The sequence below is a fragment of the Pogona vitticeps genome, chromosome 6, assembly GCF_051106095.1.
Source record: "Pogona vitticeps strain Pit_001003342236 chromosome 6, PviZW2.1, whole genome shotgun sequence".
NCBI lineage: Eukaryota > Metazoa > Chordata > Lepidosauria > Squamata > Agamidae > Pogona > Pogona vitticeps.
In genome coordinates this window covers 95,876,190-95,895,390 of record NC_135788.1, presented here as the reverse complement: position 1 = coordinate 95,895,390, position 19,201 = coordinate 95,876,190, and the positions used below count along the sequence as shown (strand labels likewise).

General features: G+C 39.6%; 1 protein-coding gene across 1 annotated transcript in view; it reads right to left on the bottom strand.

The window, feature by feature from the left end:
• Positions 1-19,201, bottom strand: part of NPEPPS (aminopeptidase puromycin sensitive) — a 102,889-nt gene that overhangs the window by 40,046 nt on the left and 43,642 nt on the right. The window contains exons 3-10 of the mRNA XM_020785617.3: positions 16,802-16,879; positions 8,370-8,491; positions 7,246-7,353; positions 6,458-6,658; positions 5,540-5,636; positions 5,395-5,428; positions 2,997-3,111; positions 120-284 (exon numbers count right to left, since the gene is read on the bottom strand). Coding sequence (XP_020641276.3) covers positions 120-284; positions 2,997-3,111; positions 5,395-5,428; positions 5,540-5,636; positions 6,458-6,658; positions 7,246-7,353; positions 8,370-8,491; positions 16,802-16,879 — 920 coding nt within the window. The remainder of the gene's footprint in view (positions 1-119; positions 285-2,996; positions 3,112-5,394; positions 5,429-5,539; positions 5,637-6,457; positions 6,659-7,245; positions 7,354-8,369; positions 8,492-16,801; positions 16,880-19,201) is intronic.

Genomic DNA, 19,201 nt, shown 5'->3' with positions numbered 1-19,201 from the left:
ACTCTTGGATGCTCTCCATGCCTAACCCATTAGAAGAACATTTCTAATGATGCGTAAATATGTGAGAACTGGCAAGGAGAGCACTTAAAATGCCATTAATTACAGCAGTTGGCACTCACTTCAATAGGATGACTGTTGTCTAAGGCATCTAGCTCCTGAGCTCGTGTATAATCAGCAGAAACAAACTGCGTCCAGATATCATACTCTGGAAAGCAATGGTCTACACAAAGATACTCAATCCAGGATGCAAAGCCTTCATTCAGCCACAGATGGGTCCACCATTCCTAAAAATAGGTGAGAAAATTACTGACAAAAACAGTCTTATGCTAGATTTTAAAACACAAGAATAACAAGTCATCAGACATAGGCCTTCTCTAGTTTTGACAGCCCAGCAGCTTTTAAAGAAGCAATCTGGAGGAGTTTATTAAAGCCTCATACCAACAGTTGCTTATATGGAGAGGCTCAACATTATTTCTAAAGAGAAGAGATTGCCATTTCCAAAACAGATCTGACAACATTAGGTTTCAAAGCAAAACTTAGGGCCTCTAAAGAGTGGCAACACTGTCAGGATTATTGCAACTAAAAAATAAGAATAATTCTAACCTAAACACCTATACAGTTCCATGTCCCCATTTCTCATCTAGGAAAATATTTTCCCTTTGGTAGTTTTAGAACTTTAAAGCAAGCAGAGTGTGAAATGCAGGACTGCAGAGCAAGCTGACCCATGAAACAATTAGACCTGACCCTGTTGCTACTGAAAGTTGGAAACTTCTTTGCTTGGGTCCTGATATAGGTGGGAGAAAGTAAGCTGGATGCATACCAAAGGGTATGCACACATAATTTGGAACTAGGCCCAGATCAGATTGCCGGCTTCCTATCTTTAGAACCTGATCAGCTGGCCCAGCTGTGTTGTAACACCCATTTTCAAATTTCCTATTACAGTACTGGCAGAGACAGACATCAAGGACACAGATATTTGTTACCCTTGACTCAGGCATTCCTGCATTACTATCATTCCATTCTTTTTTTTTTTTATTAATCACTCCCCTTTACCTATGCCACTCTGCAGATCTTCAAAAGATGTGATTGCTAACATATTGTTACTTTTCTTTTTCAATTTAAAAATGCAAATAAAGCCTACATGTATAAACAGATGGCTCTGGCTCCTTCCCCACACCAGTAACATCCTTGAGGTTTGTGATAAAGGTATTTCAAATACTCCTATAAGGCTGGATAATACTGGCCCCTTCCAAAACTGTGCATATGATAAGAATGTTCAGAATGTGTATGCTCTTGGACTAATTATGTACTGGGATAACAAAAATGTTCTAAAAATGAATTATGCAGTGTATAAATCATGCAAATTTACAAGCACATGTGCATTATTCATTCTGCTTCTGTCAGTTATGGAGAAAAGCAGAAAATCATGTAAGGCATAACCCTTCCCCCATAACTGTGGCTCCATGAGTTCTTAAACTTGTGCAGGTTTTCTTTTTTATAAAAATCTGTGGAGAAGCTTTTAAGGAAATTGCAGACAGCATTTTATAACAAAAGAAACCATCAGATACTCTGAGACCAATCCCTGAATGCATTTTCTTCAAACATAATGCAGCATGCTGGTTTATATGATCAATACGAATTTCAGGCGAAATAATAAATCAGGTGGGGATTTTAAAATTTGGTCTAACAGAAATGAAGAATGAAAAAGGAAGATTGCAATGAGGGACAATGCAAAATGTTTGTCCACACACAAAAATGTGCTTCTCAGTACCTGTTTAATAAAGCATGACACTGAGGCTAAATATTAAGACTTGGTCTGCATACTATTCAGGACAGAGACAGGATAAGGTCTGAACTGCAAGGGCTATGCTTTCAGTACAAAGTATGTGAAAATTATCACTGCAGCCACATTGTTCAAATTCAATACTCTTGTCACAAAGCTACTTGGAAAATGTATGCAGGATCATTATGTTCTAAGATTCAAACCCAGAATAATTAATTTGCTACATCTCACTGTTGTCTCTTACAGTGAAAATGAGCTGATAAACTCATGATTGTGGAACCTGCCGTAATCTAGCAGCAGCAAAATAAGTGTGATGGTACCAATTCTGAATAGGAGACTTGGCTAGTCTACAAAACAACAACAACAACAACAACAACACCACACACACACACACACACAGAGAGAGAGAGAGAGAGAGAGAGAGAGTATTGCAGTGGTTCCCACTCCTGGGTAACCCAAGTGTTCCTGAACTGCAACTCCCAGACATCTTCACTACTAGCTGTGCTGGGTGGGATTTGGGGGAAGTTACAATCCAAGAACACCTGCGTAACAACTGTTGTATGGTATAACAACAAGGTTGGGAACAACTGCTGTATGGTGTAAAAACCAAACCTGTGCTCTGCCAATTTATTGGTAGATAAATCAGTTTACACAAATGAGTAATATTTGTTCCACTGGAGTGCCTTTATATATAGGATTCTAATCAATGCTTTCACAGTAACATCTCAGATGCAGAGAATATAACTTACTCATCATACTAAGAATCTCAGCTTCTCCTACTCCCTTTAAAGTAAGATGCAAATATAAGATTGCAGATCTATGAGCAATGAATGGGAGAGCTCTACAGAAGCCAGATGTAGCATCACAGTCTCTGTAAAATCTTTCTTCCCGCGAATAGCAAGAACAGAATTATAATAAACCATATACATTTACCTAAATGTGGTTCAACTGCACAATTTATGTGATTATTTTGATCTACCTAGTACTGACAAAGAGAAATATATACAATTTCTCATGAGGCAGTTTTCAGCCCATATTGATCCAACTTAGAAATTCAAGATCATCAAGACTGTTATTCTTCCTCACAGCTCTGTGTCATCCACAGAACAAGCAAGAGTTCCTGTGCTCAGAAGGAAAGGAATGAATGGGCCCACCCCACAATTTTAGTAATCGTGATCTAAGTCCAAAGAAGCCAAATACATTTTTAAGGTACCATAGTCACAAGGTTTCCAAACCACTGGTGAGCAAGTTCGTGACCAACCACAAGAGCCACCCACTGGCGAGAGGAAGAACAGGAGTTTTTGGGATCAATCAGCAGTGCTGTTTCCCTAGATAAAAATAAACAAAAACAAAACAAAAGAAAACAAAACAGTTGAAGCAACAAGACATCAGAGAAAAGTATGATTTTAAGAACTAATCTACCTCAAGAACTTATCAAATCCTATGAAAATTTTGGAATACAGTACAGAATGACAGCAAGATTAGTGGATCACATCAGCAAGGAAGCACATTTCTCCTAGCATGCAAGGAGTCTAGAATCCGCAATCAGCCCTCAAAAACCTATATCAAATGAGAGTGGAAAAATACAGCAAAGGAAATAAGCTGCTTCACTTAGTAGATATTTTGCTGTGGCCTTTCAGATATCCTTTACTCCAAAATATTTAAATTATCACAGCATCACCAATATTCAGTCAATCTCACAATTCATACACATGCACAGACACACACAAGACAAATCTACAAAAGACTCATTCATATCATGCATTATTGGATTTGGTGAGTTTTACAAACTGCATGCCAAAGCATGGAAGGAGCCGTCCAAGTCTTTGCAGCTTCTATAACTCTGTGATGATTACATACAATTTAGCAAGGCCCCTATCAACAGAAGTGTCAACATGTTTTGCTACACAGTATGCTATTACTTGTCACGTAACAATATGCCTCTTACTACTGGAATTTGATGAGCTCCAAAGACAAAGACATTTCTAATTCTCATTACTGTGGTTAATAAAGACAGCTGGAAGGGAGCTTGATTTTCCACTAATTTCTTGCTGTATGCTGGAACTGACATACAAAAAAATGCCACAAGATGAGGTCTGCTTGGGGACAGTAAACAACTCCCTCACCTCCCTGCTTCTGACAGTCTTCAAAGTCTGTGTTCAATCTATGTACTATAGATTATTATTAAAATCTATTACAGATTATACTTATTATTATGTATTATATAATATATAAATTTATATAATATCTTATTTGAAAAAATTTGCTTATAGCTACTGATCCAACAGCGTTCCGTGTATAGCCGTGCTGGCCACGTGACAACGGAAACTGTCTTCGGACAAACGCTGCCTCTACGGCTTGGAAACGGGGATGAGCACCGACCCCTAGAGTTGAACACGACTGACTAAAATGTCAAGGGGAACCTTTACCTTTACCTTTTACTGATCCATATCTTTTTAGTCTGAACAATAATATACTACACAAATTGCCATATCCTGTAGAAACTCCAGTGGCAAGTGCCATCTCAAACTCTTTTCTTGTTCAAATTAAGGGAGTCAATTAAAAATACTATAACTTTTTAAACTGAATTTTTTAAAATAATTCTTTAATGAAGTGATAACTGGATGGTCAATTTGGACCAAAATTCCAAACAGCCCACAGTACATACAATCTGAAGAGAAACCAAAGCACATAAGAAATAGTGCCCAGAATCGTGGCATAAATTATACTGGCATTAGTGCACTAGTGTAAAATATGGTGGTAAACTACTGCTATTTAACCAGCTGTCACTTATATCCCTTGCTGAATGCAAATTCATGCAGCTGGCTTGCAATGAGAACTATAGGCAGTGAATGCACTGCCTCTGATTGAGCACCCACCAGAAGTGGCGGGCCTATGAATCTCCAAACACGTGTTCAGCCAAAAAATTAACCAACAGAAACAACTGCTGAACTGTGGTTCGTGCCCATCTCTAATTCTGAAAAATTGTAGTAACTACACATCATAGGTATCCTACACTGTTTCCCTGATCAAGAATGCTAGAGAGTCCTGGTGACTTTCAAGACTACTGCTACTGAGTCTGCCTGAAATACAGTACATAGCCTGATCTCAAGAGAGGCACATAAATTCAGCATGTTAGGACCTTGCTCACTATTAACTAACATGTCCAGTCTGACATAATTAAAATGGTCAATAGTTATAAATAAAACAGAAAGCTTCAGATTTTCTCACAATTGTGCTGTAGGACAAAATAGGAGCATAAGAGCTCACCATTCATATACGTAACATTACTAACACACCACAACAAGGCAGTGTTATGTCTGAATTTTGCCACACAGAATTGTATGAATATGCAAACAAAGTATCCTTTAAAAATTACAGCTATGTTACATGTTTTGCACTTGAAAATTGACTTTAGATCTTTCCCCCGAATATTCATGTACATATTTTTGGGAAAAGCTAATGTTACTCAAAATGGAAGATTATTTGAAGAAAGTTACCAGACATTAATCAGGACAATGCCAAGTTATTACAGTGCCCTACTATTCAGCTTGATATGCTTGGGAAAATCAGTGAACAGACAGAGAAGTGACAGTGTTTTAACAGCTTACCTATAAGTAACAAGGCCCCAGTTCTCCATGGCACCTTTATAAAATAAATAAAACAGATGCATTGATATTAATATACACAGAAATCTTGTGGAACATTTTAAAATTGAAGAAAATCCAGATTTAAGAAAAACTCAAAGTACTTTACCAGCTGCAAAGTCTGCGATAGCTATGAGATCAATTTTAGGGAGAGGGTAAGGAACATTGAAATAATCCTTATAAAAAGGTAGAGTTTTAGCAGCAACCTATGAATGCAATAGGAGAGAAAAAAGAATCATTAACATATTATATTCATCAAAATACAATAAACACGTAATTCTTAACTTGAATACACCATGTTTTAACTATTGTGTCCATAAAGCAGTAGGAGGTCTTAAAATTTCCCCAACCCATTACAAACCAGCGTAAGTCTGACATTTCAGCATGCCAGCCACAAAACCATAGCTGTGGAGTTAACTTTATCTATACATGCAACATGATCACATAAAACAATACAGATAAGTTGAAGCGCACTTTAAATGTTCACAAACATCACCTCTCTGGATTTTATATCAAAAGCTTGTGTTCTAAGTATTTGAATCCAGTAATTCCAAAGCCTTCAGCTTTTAAATTACAGTATATAAACTTAATTACAGAGCTCACCTATTTCTGAGTCTAATGCATATGTTAAAATTCATGCAGATGAAATGCTACTTAAAAACAGAGTCCTCCCCCAGCATTAAAAAATAGGAAGCTGTCTTGTACCCAGTCAAACCATTAGATCATCTAATTCTATGTTTTCTATAAAATATAGCCCTCTGGATATTGCTGGACAACTTTCAGCATTCTTTGTTGTCTATACTTCGATATGTTGGCTAGCAATGAATGGAACTGAAGTTCAGCAACTTGGGGGGGGGCACACCTCGTGCACTTCAGGTTGTAATAAGCAGGGTTAACATAAAACAAAAGTCTTATGACAGCTATATATAAATGCTACAGATTTCAGACAAGATTCTTTCCTTCCCTCCTACCCCCCTAAGAAACTGTAAAGGCTAACTGAACACAGGAATTTCTAAGTATGATTTACCTCTAATGCAAACTTTCCTTGTTCTGCTTTGCCAACAGGGGTATAAACACGGACTAACACACCATCAGTTGACCTGGTCTCAACAAAGTCATATTCTCCAACCACAAAAGCAACAAGATAGGTTGACATCACTGGAGTACGGGCAAACTTGACTTCCACCAGGTTTTCATCATCAGGGTAGGGCCTCCGATCAGTGATATTCTTTCCAAGGAAAGATGTTTGGAAGAGGCTTGTTAGGTTGGATGTGAAGCAACACCAGATTTCATAAGAAGGCAGGGGTTGGTAGTTCCTGAGTTATTTGTAATATCAAAAAAATGTGTGAAACTTGCTTCTTCCTCTCAGCATCAGTTCTTCTACTGTGCACTTCCTCTGTTACTCTATTAACCCTTTTTTTGCTATATTTCTCTCAATACTCATAGAAGTCTATTCCAGTATTTGTCAAAACTGCTATCTGCTCTTCCCCTGAACATCAGCACAATATTCACCTTAACAAAACATTTCTTTGATTTGTCAAAAAATGTGAATAATTAGTATAATTATATGAATCTTAGCAAGTACTGTATGTGAATAGTACAGAAGGTGCACATTCAAAACTATTTTCTGTGTTCCTGTTCACATGTTTTTGTTCATTCAGAGTATTTTATTTATTTTTTAAATTTCATTTACAACTTTTTGCTCATTATTTTATGACATCCCACTTTTCTCTCAATTCACGAACCCATTTTGTTTATATGGAGAGAGCTACAGTTTAATATTCATTTCACTTCTTACCAGTTTCAAAGACTTACCATATTGGACAAAGCTACCCTGTCTTTAGGAACCACCAGTGAGATATCAAAAGTTGCCTTGATGGCCGGCTCGTCCCAGCAAGGAAAGGCCCTGCGAGCATCTGTGGCCTGGAGGGAGCAAGAACTTTAATTAACCACAGCAGCTGTGGCTCTTTGAAAATGCCACCAAGAAAAGTATAACAAATCCAAAGAACTTTAGCTCTCCAGTAAAATACAGTACAGTCTTTTGGTGACATGGGTAAAAACAGAGACACACAGAGAAGTGTGCAGCAAGTCACAAAAGAGTATATGAGGCCTAAGAAACACCCCCCCCCAAAAAAAACAGTAATGGAAAAAGAGACAAGATATTCAAGAAACATACACAGCATATGAGACTCATGCTATTTGAAAAGGGGCTGGAGGAGAAACAAACATCTACTACAGAAAGTTAGACAGAGGCTTTGCTTCCAAGGGATATACATCCACTCTTGGCAAATACCAAACCAAAGCAGACAACTTCACAAGTATTTCAGTGTCTCCAGAAGTAAAATGGATCTTCCATATCTGAAAGCAAAGCAGGCTGGTTCTAACACTCTGAACCAGCTTTGTTGTTTTGTATGGTACCAGGTCAGTTCTAAAAGCCACGAGCTTCAACTGTTCAGCATACAAATATGGGAGCAGGGGTAAAATGGGTACAATGAAGTACCAATGGTTCTGAATACAAGTATGGGAGCAGAAGCAAAATGAGTATGATAAAGGCTACACGACAAAAAACAACAGACAGAGGAACACCCACCCCTCACACTTGGCCCACAAAATCCATCTCCCTGTGATTTTTTTAAGCTAGTCAAAAAGCATGTACTTAGAATACACAGAGAGAGGAGACAACAAAGGCTTAGAGTGAGTATCTTTTATGACAGCTGCTTCAACACTTGAACTGCTACTAGACCTTTGCAAGTCAATTTTTAATAAATTTCTACTGCACTGTAAAGAATTGTGTAAACAGGGAGATGTTTTTAAAAACAGTAAATGTAGCTACAGCAGATACACTATCCCCTTGCAATAATCTAAAGTTCATGAAGGAAGGATGTTAATTCCAATGAAATAGACTGAAAAGGTAGACTACAAATAAAAGGAATCCATACCTCAAATTGGGTAACAGCAGCAAAATGAGTATCTCCAGAAGGTGTTGTGTATTTACTTCGATAGAAGCCTTTCATTTTATCATTCAATTCACCAACAAAATCTATTTTTAAGGTTCCCATCCCTGCAGTTAAGAAAAGAGAGAGCATGATGCATGGCAGCATATCAATCAGCCAGTGCATCTTCAACAACATCCGTTCCATGTCATGACAAAAAGCAATAGTATTCTGGCCATAACTGTTGGGCACCTCTCTGAGGAATTCTCCATCTGTGCAAATATCTTAGGATGATAGGTCTGTTAAACACATACCAACTACATCATCATTTACCTGTAGAACTGGCTCATCCACTCTTCATGTTGCAGATCAAGGATATAATGTATAGATTAATGTAAATTGCTCTGAGACATGTGGTGAAAGAATCTAAGGAACCTAGTCAATATAAATCTTCAAAAACCTGAAACTGGCAACCAGGAGTTCAGATAATTTTTTTCCAGCTCTGGATAGAGACTTCTTAGAAAAGGTTCAGAAGCCATTCTAGAGAAGTGACTGTTCTCCATTTCAGAGTAAACAAGGTGGGTGACATTCCAACAGCATTCTGAAGAGACTGGAGGAAGGGGTGAGACACTGCTATCCTTAGGTGTTGCTCAATAGAGCAAACTAAGTTTTGTATAAACCTGCCATACTTTTAAATTCAGTAGCACAGCATTTAAAGTGTAGTTTTCATGAAAAAATGACAAGCTTCAGTCCAAAAGTTATCAAGTAACCAAACCTGAAAAGTAATTGTACATTAAACGCCTGAAGCATAAAAAAATGATTTAATGTCAATAATTTCCCTGGCTGTCACAGAAGCTAACAAATAGTTCATGTGACTCCAAATGGAACCAGAGAAGCAAATCTTAGTGCAGGAAATGTTGCTTCATTTGAACAAATGGACATTGCAGAGCCAAAATGAGTAGACCATAGTTATTCTCCTGCAGACAAAAGAAACATGTTATGTCTCATTACAACACCTCTTTTGAAATGTGGAACATACTAATTTATCCAAAGGCAACTTTACTTCAACAAGCATCCACCCCTTTACACCATGAACTAGAACTATGAACTGGAAATAAGACCCTGCTTTAATGAAGAGTGCCTTCATTAAAGAAGTTAATTTAGCTGGGATGCAAAAATCTATTACATGGGGCATGTGCATTTAAGCAGCTTACCTGAATCTATAGTTGTATTGGAGGTTAAACCATATTTAATTATTTAAAAATCAGCTAAGTCTAGCCTTCCCCCATGCTCAGGCACTAACCATCCCTTTTCTAGTATCATTAAGTACAGTTGGACAGCTCAGTGGTTTAGGAATCTGGCTGCAGTGCCAAAGTTGGGAGTTTGGTTCCCCACTGTGTCTCTTTGATACAGCTGAACTCAATTATCTCTTCCAGCTCTGCAGTTCTAAGATGACGATAATGATGATTTTAGTTACAGAAGTCAAGCCAGTTTCATAAATAAGATTAGCTTGTTTCCAAAAATCATTTTACGATTATTTAGAATTTGACCAGGTCTGGACACAGCAAGCAGCCACTAATTAGGAAGTTGAAGCAAAACTTTCCAAATTTCTCACAGCCATATCAACAGAGGCAAGAGAAACACACAAGAAAACTAGACTTTTCCTCTTTGAAATATGATTTATCACTATGAACAATTCATTACTGATTTCCTTTCTACAAAAAGTGTAATATTGCTTAACCCATGCCTTAACATCCCATTTCACATTATCTTACTCAAACACCATGGTGTCTTTTTTGCCATCTCACAGCAGCAGAAACAAATCTTGTATTTTTGTGGGATGGCTAAGAATGTATAACATTACAGTGATTCGGCACATGGTAGGGTAACACATACTGAGCATGACTTAAGAATGTAGCTCCCAGTGATAACCTTTGTCTCCTATCACCTGTACTTTGTTTATAAAATAAGGCAAATGCCTTCATGATTTCAGGATTTCCTTTATATATTATTTATACTTTCTCATTTGTTTATTCAAGCTGAGTTTATATGCCTATATGTGAAAATTATTGTGTTTATGCTTTGTTTTACATTGTGATTCTTACTTGCTTCCAGTTTCTCAGTAGCAGGCAATGCTATTATCATGACCAAATATTTTCCAAAACAAAAATAAAATGAGCAGCTTAAGTAATCTTCTCATTCATTTTGGATTTCTTCATCTTTTTATGAATTAGTTTGCAGCAAGTTCTGAGGCTCTGCAGGCTGAAGTAATGGCTACTAGAAAAAGAGTCTTAAAGGAAAGGAAGCGCTCAGACATGGTAGCAAGTGGCTCAAATGGAGGAAGTGTGATACGTTGGGAGGATGGTATGGAGGGACCATGGGGGGGGGATTTAGGAGGCCGAATATTGGAGACACCCTTGAGGAATTGTTTCATAGTAGGGTGGCGAAATAGTTGGGCTGCTTCTGAGTCCTGTGGTTGGTGTGCAACTATCACAGAAATGTAGGCCTTGAGGGTGGACAGGGAAAGCTGTTGTTGAAATAGATGAGAAAGGAATGTGAGAACTGCTTGGAGAGTTGTCGATTTGGTGGGAAGGTTGCTTTGAGTTGCAAACTTCTGGAAGGCGGACCACTTATAAGAATAAAGCTAAGTTGTAGCAGGCTTCCAGTCATTGGCTAAGATGGCAGTGGAGATAAGTCCTCTCTTGGTGTTGAGTAAGAAGGTGAGGGATGGGAGGCAGGTATATGAAGTCTGTTGAGATGGGCGCAGCATGGTGAACCAGGGCTGTCTGGGCCATCACGGTGCGATGAGAACCGCATATGAATTGTCATGACAGAGTCTGACAATTGTCCTGAGAAGGAGAGGTATAGGTAGGAAAAGTTAGATCAGGTGTTCGGTCCACTGAAACGTAAGTGTGTCCCCTAGAGAGTTGGGACCTATGCCTGCTCTGGAACAGCAGAGGGGGCACTTTGAGTTTTGGGACGTTGCAAAAATGTCTGTGGGTGGGTGCTGAGTAGGGACAAGTGGGGTAGGCAGATCTGAGGAATGGAAAAGTCAGAGTTTCTGCGCCCTTCTTTTGGGGTGCTGACGCTGCATGTTGTGCCTAGATAAAACACTAATAATGCTGAGGTCGGTAATATGGTTGAGTGTTGTAAGACTGTGCTGTCTTTATTAATTTTTGCAGACTCTCTAATATTTCATCAGTCTTGTCATCGAAAAGACCCATGTCATCACAGGGTAAGTCATCAATGTACATATGGGAATCTTCTGAGATATGGGGCTGGATGGAGCCATGCATGTCTGTGAAGAGCAAACTGCAGTAGCCATATGTTTAAATGCAGCCTTGCTGACATGACATGCAGTCATGTGTTCCTGACGTGCAAGAGCCATGGCCTCCTGATGAAAAGTGAAGCCACGAGCCTTGCATTCATCAGGTGCTGACTGAAGCAATGGTAGAGCTTTATTCCAGAGAAAGTGATGGTATGATACCATAGCTGTGAATAAGTTAGCAGCTCAGTGTAAATGATGCAAGAGAATAGAATCTGCATCTGATGATGTCTAGTTTTCTCCTTTCCTTGTTGTTAGGAGTGGCACTGGAACAATTGCATGCTCTGTTTTGGGAAGCACCAATGATGACAGAATTTGGAGGTGGGTGCTTTGAAAGGAAATCAGTATTGTCTCCATGTTTTATACAGATTCTCAACTTTTCGAGACATCTGCAGTACAGAAGAGGGTTTAGATCAGGATTGTTTAATCAGTTTTAAGAGGGATGGGATAAATCCCATACGGAGTAGTGGTGTTTGGTTTTGTTGATGTCCTCATACACCTTGTCAGATTCGGGTTGGGCGGGTTGTTGGACATTGAGGCCCATAGCCTTGGCTATGCCGAGCACAAGCTGAGAATAGGATGAGAAATCCTCTGATGGAGAGGGAGGAATAACGTCTGCCACATCAGAGTCTGGTGTTGGTAGATTCTGAGGTGAACTGTGAGGCTGTAAGGAGTCAGATGTGTCCGAATCAGAGAACTGCAGAGATGATGGTGGAGAATGTTGATGATATGGAGAAGCAGGATTGGTGGGAAGAGCCTCTGGTTGGTATCAAGTAGGTTTGTTGGCAGCATGTTGAGATGGTACAGAGCAAGATGTAGATTGACAGGGCTTCAGGTGTTTCGTATGGCGAGCCTGAGTAGTGTTGAGAGCTGGAGGTGCAGTATAGGTAGTTGTTACTTGAACTGAAGATTGGGTTCAGTAGGTGGTAGGTGAACCTGAGCTGATGGCTGGGATCGCTTTGATGCCAGTGGTTGCTGCGCCATCACAAACTGGAAGGAATAACTCCTCTTATGAGAGGGTTTGTACGGCTTTGGTACCAGAGGTGGAAGCACGGTGTCATCTTCAGATGAGGTTTGATAATACTGTATTCATTTGACCATGGATGGTACCGAGGAGGGAATGATGAGTACGATAGATTACAATTAGATGGATAATAATAGGTATACCAGGAATGCTTAGGTTCAATGTAGTGACCGGTATCAGACTGCTAGCATTGGTATGCTCGATGTCGACAGCATTTAGGTAGAGGCTTACAATAAGTTGGAGGCTCATATAGCATGACTCATTTTGGATGGCAATACTGAGTCATGGAATCGTGCGATGCCAGCAACCCCATAGATGTTGGAGGGTGTGCAAGGTCAGCATTAGATTGACAAGTCTCTGGTGTATTGTGTGTTCTCCTAGAACACCTACGTGGATGAGATGGGTCAGCCAGAGCAGATGGTGACTCTGAACCACACACAGAGACAGAGCAACCAATGGATTTGGGACTCAAATGTGCTGAATGTGAGATGACTGTAACCTCAGCCAAGGTGTTAGCCCAGGATGGAGATTGGGGAAGAAGCGGAGAAGGTGGTTGGCTGGATAGTAGTGGCATGAAGTCAATGTCAGAAACATGGAAACAGATGGTTGGTTGATCTTACAAAGGGATTGTCCACGTTGATTTTCCCACTGTTACTCGGGGAGATTTCTTAGTGGCTTGAGAGTCTGAAGATTTCTTTGACTTCTTAGGTTTGGAATGGTCCAGTATCGAAGGAGGTTTCGGTATGGGTGTGGGGTATGGGTGTGGACTCAGTCGACAGTCCCAAAGACTTGGATTTGGAAATAGCTTAGATTTCACCTTACTGTAGATGATGTCGGCTTCAGTGTCAGAGAAGTAGAGGGCATACCAGGGGATATCTCCTGGGACTGGGGAGTCTAAGCAGTGTTCATAGTGGTCTGTGCTGGGAGGAGAGATGGCTCCCAGAGAAATGATCTCAGGTGTTGCTGTTGGAGTTTGAGTGCTTGTTTTGTAAAGTTTTTACAGATTTGACACGAAGGTGGTTGATGGGATTTCCCGAGGCAGAAAAGACAGTGGTTGTGTCCGTCAGAAAGGGGAATTTTGTTTGGGCAAGAAGCGCACCATTTAAATGGGGATACGGGCACCATAAAAGGTGGGAAGGGAAGGGAAAGCGGAGACGGTTAGAAAAGCGAGAAACAACTTGAAAAGTCTCTTACTGTTTTCCCTCTGTTATTTTACTTTTAGAAAGAAACAAAAGCAGTTGGTGAATGGAGAGCTCAACGTGAGATGAAACCTCAGTGGCAGCAAAAAGGAACTGAGGCAATCTCCACGACGGGCGGACCACGTGTACTAGGGGGGCAGTCCTGGCAAACACATGATAAAGCTCTAGAGCAGTGGTGTCGAACTGTGGCCCTCCAGATGTTCTTGGCCTTCAACTCCCAGAAATCCTGGCCAGCAGAGGTGGTGGTGAAGGCTTCTGGGAGTTGAAGTCCAAGAACATCTGGAGGGCCACAGTTCGACACCACTGCTCTAGAGTATCCCGGAAACCTCTGGGCAAGCACAGATGAAACCCTATAGTGTGCATTCACAGAGACTACGATGAAGAAGCAACAATTCTCTGTATTCACAATGTCTTGTGGCTTCTTTTTATTCCAAAACAGAATATGGAACCACTCATGTGCGGGAGGGGATCTTTTTGTCTGCATATATTTTGAAATCCTACAACTGTTTTGTAACTTTGCAACCTTGATAGTTACAGAATGCTACAGAATTACCAGTGGTAAAGAGGTGAAACCAGTTACATTCATAAGGAAAAATATGAAGGCCTATATTTTTCTAGGAGTTTGATGTGATGGAGATATTAGGATCCAGGGAAGACTATTAATTCCAGAGCTATTAAAATCTTCACTCCCCCCTTCTCTGCTGCACTTCATATCTCTCCCTGTAAATTCAAACTTAACTTACTTTATCTAATTGTTATTGTCCCAAAGTTTTGTACTTAATTTTAAAGATTCACCTTAAAAACTCTTTCCCCTTCAACAAAAGTAGCATTCAGCTTCCCGATTCTAGTCAGAATAGAGTTTGATCACACAATTCAGCAGACCAGACAAAGCCTGAAAGACACTAACCTTTTTGTCAGAGAGTAGTTGCTAGGTTCTACAATACATCTAAGCAACCATCTCTTCATAGTGCTGCAAAGTGAAATGGTTACTCCTAAGCTAGAAGTATGTTCATAATTGTGCACTGAAGATATTGGGCAACATCTATCGCAACAGAAAGCAAATCCAATATTTTAAAAAAGAATTCAAAATAAAAGAAAATGTGCTTTGGTGGTGGATGGTCTGCCCCTTGTAAAATAGAATATGTGGTCCTCCAAATGTTATTGCATTGCAATCACCACCTGCTATGCTGGTTAGGAGAGATATGAGTTGCAGTACAAAAACATTTGCAAATACGAAAGTTGTTTAGAATGCCTCCTAAAGGATTCTGTTATTGAAATTAAATGGATGTTATCGCAAACATGCTCTCTCTCTTTTCGAACGTTCTCATTGGGAGTTCAAAGAGGGTGCACACCAATGGTACTAACTTCATGATTCATATGATCCTGAGAGAAGTGGCACCTGATAGAAGAACACAAAGCAAGTTTTCAGAAGCACATTCAGCCATGCTCTAGAGCAGCCTTGGGTCCCCAGACATTCTTGGATTGCAAGCATTCATCACTAGCAGGGCCTGCAAGGTCTTCTGGGAATTGTAGTCCATGAACATCTGGGGACCCAAGGTTGAGAACCAATGCTATAGAGCAGGGGTCCACAACCCCTGGTTCCGCGACCTGGTGCCAATCCATGAGCTTCTCAGAACTGGGCCACGGACGGATCTTCGCCCCCACCCACCAGCCCAGTGGGCATATCACACTTGGGTGAGCATGACACGCCCCCTACGTGACTGCGGGGGTGCCCCCACCCTCCCACGTACAGAGCCCCCCCCTCAACTGGTTTGCGGTCCCAAAAAGGTTGGGAATCACTGCTATAGAGTACAAATATACTCAAGTACTCAAGACATGTGCCACCCAAATGAAAGAAAGAAGAGAAGGAAACTCTTGTTTACAGGCTATTAAGGCCATTTCCCTGTATAGGAGAGGTACATTAACATTAACAAAAAGAAAGAAAGAAAGAAAGAAAGAAAGAAAGAAAGAAAGAAAGAAAGAAAGAAAGAAAGAAAGAAAGAAAGAAAGAAAGAAAGAAAGAAAGAAAGAAAGAAAGAAAGAAAGAAAGAAAGAAAGAAAGAAAGAAAGAAAGAAAGAAAGAAAGAAAGAAAGAAAGAAAGAAAGAAAGAAAGAAAGAAAGAAAGAAAGAAAGAAAGAAAGAAAGAAAGAAAGAAAGAAAGAAAGAGGAAATTGCTGCCTCTTGTAAATCAGGAGGACTACAGAATAAATACATTAAAAGCTGCAAACAAGGCTGTTTAGTCAATTTCTTCTCCTCTCCCTGTGTGGCTGATTAACTCAAGTCTACTTAGAAAAAACCTAATTTTCTGGTGCAAGTTCATAATGTGTGAATTCTCAATTTTCTTGGTGTATAGTTTCACCTAAGAGAAAGAACGCTGCATCTACTGCTGAATTGCATGGTCACAATAATGGAGGACCAAAACTTTATTTCTATCTTTGCTCTAAGCAAATACAGTCACTATTACCAGTACAATCTCCTGATATAGCAATATCCAAATATCTGCCAGCTTTTCCTCTCCACCTCAACTCAAAGAGCAAGATATCTATGTTCTGTGCTTTTGCAATGCTTAACTAATAAAGAGACACATTCATCTCAAAAGCTTGCGTAAAATTTTGCACTTTTTAGTTGGCCTAAGATATTGCCCTAAGATGGAGTTTAAATTTTATTTTATTCTTAACATGAGTACCCTTGTGAATCAAATTTTTCATTTCAATTTCTGACAGACTGTGAAATGCAGGAATAGGGCAAGCTTTCAAATCATATTCCAAAAAGAGTAAATAATGTAATGGGACAAGGAATATCTCTGACCTGTGAATAAACTCCACACATCTTTTAGATCTCAAAGGATACAGCCCGTGAATGAACCAAGAGATGAAGATGAACTTTTACCTTTCTGAAGTGTGCTCGGAAAAGACAGAGTCACTTTTTCATCTTCATTTTGGTAGTTGAATCCCGTGGCATGGATTTCTGAAAAGAGAAGGACACTGCTTAAAAGTTCCGAATATCCAAGAACATTTCCTATGAGTTTACCTGGAGACTCTTTAGAACTCTGAGATTTGATAACTTTCCAGGTTGCTTTTATAAGGCTTTTTAATGTATGCTGGCACCTTTACTCTTGTGTCAGTATTCTTAAAGGGAAACCATCTTCTGGATCTTGGCATATGGCCATAATAAGTCTCATTCACAAAAAAACAACAAGGATCCTGACTATCTAGATTCCTATAGGCCCAATGCCCTATTAAATGTAGATGCCAAGATTGTTACCAGAACCTCTGCCAACTGATTTTCTCTAACAGATGAGTTTATTGGAAATGACCAATCTGGCTTTTGAAGGGTCAGTATATAATCAACTCAATTAGCATACTGTTCTGTGTGATACATCAAGGCCCACATAAGAAATTAAAGCCTTATGATATTCCATCCATTGATAAAATTGAATGGAATTCCAGTGGTGCCTCACTTAGCGATGTTAATCCATGCAGAAAAAAATCACTGCTAGGCGATAACATCGCTAAGCGAAAAAAGCCCATAGAAACGCATTAAAACGCGATTAATGCGTTCCTACGGGCTAAAAACTCACCTTTAAGCGAAGATCCTCCATAGGGGCGGCCATTTTCGGTGCCTCTTCAGCGAGGAAACACAGCGGGCGGCCATTTTGAAACCGCCGATCAGCTGGCCGAAAATGAAGGTTTGCGATGATTGCTTCCCTGCAATCATCGCAAAGCAAAATTTCCCCATAGGGACCGTCGCAAAGCGATCGCTTTTGCGATGGCAAAAAGTCCATCGCAAAGCGATTTCATCGCTATACGGAACGATCGCTATGCGAGACACCACTGTATTCTCTCTATCAGAGCAATGCACAATTTAAAATTGCATACATATATGAAAAATAGGTAAAAATTAAAAAGAAATTAAAATGTCAAAAGAATTAGACTATCTTTGATCAGAGGAGCTACAGGCACTTGTTTCGCACATGCTGATTTATACCGTACATCACTAACATATTCTGCCGTGGAGTAGCACAGGGACAAAGCTGTTGTTCTTATTGTTTGTGGGTGTGCACCCCAGTCTAACCTAGCCAGTTTCCTAAGTACAGTATGTTATTTCTGACAGCAACTTTCTGTGTTTAGATAATGTTTTTGTAGGTCATAGTTCAATCCAGAGTGTCACCCAAATACTTTGGGGCAGAGCAGCATTCAAAAATCTTGCCTTCCCAAGTAACATACAGCTTACTCTCTGCTTCCCTATTGTTCAAGTAGAAGGCAGAGGCCTGTCCTTTTAAAGGGTTTGTTTTCAACTTATTTTTATAAAGAAAGATCTAATACAGAGCCTAGCTGGTGCTCTAGGTACTCATAGGCTTCTCCCTGAACTGTCAAAGTAAGATAATCATCTTAAATAGAATTTCTGGAGTATGGGAAAGTTGATCACTTGTGTAAATGTTAAAAAGTAATGGTGCCAGGATGCTACGCAGCAGACCATTCCTTTGATTTCTCCAACAACTGTGCTTCCCTTAAAATTAAAAAGAATCTTTAGTTTTGAAGTAGCACACCAACCACTCTGTTGGATCACAATCTTTAGTAAGTAGGTAGAACTTTTTGAGCAGCAAGTGATGGTGGACAGTATCATATGCTGCTGTAAGCTCAACAAATGCTGCAGTTATATTATGTGTTTTAAAACCATCCTCTATATGCTGGGTTAGAGGCAAGATTTGAGATTTTAGCTCTTGCCAGGTCTAAAGCCTGCCTGTTCTGGAATTAGAAGAGGGGGACATAGAAGGAGCCTCCCTGAACAGTGGAAACCGCTCAAAGTATTGAGAGGACAATCAGGCATTCCCTGGGTAATGGCACACAGCCAGCCAATCCTTTCAAAAGCATTGCACTACAAACTTGCTGATGAGCAAAATAACCCAACAGTCCATTTTAGGACCACAAATGACAATAATGTCAATTAACATACAGTGGATCCTTGACTTACAGACGGCTTGACTTAGAGACTTTTTGAGTTACAGACTTCTCTCGCCGCAAAATTTAGGTTTGACTTGACTGTCTATACTGACCATAATATAATTGTAAGAAAGGGATGGATTCAGTTAACATTTATCTGAGCAAAATGACAAAGCGGGGATGTCCCATTTCCCTAATTCTATCTCCCAATACTATGGACCTACAGAGTTTATTAATAAAAGCAGAACCACATTAGAAGGTGTAAATATTAACTGAAATAAATGTGTATTAATTGTATCTGTGGATGTGGGTGGTACTGCATTTACCACTGCAGATCCAATTTATG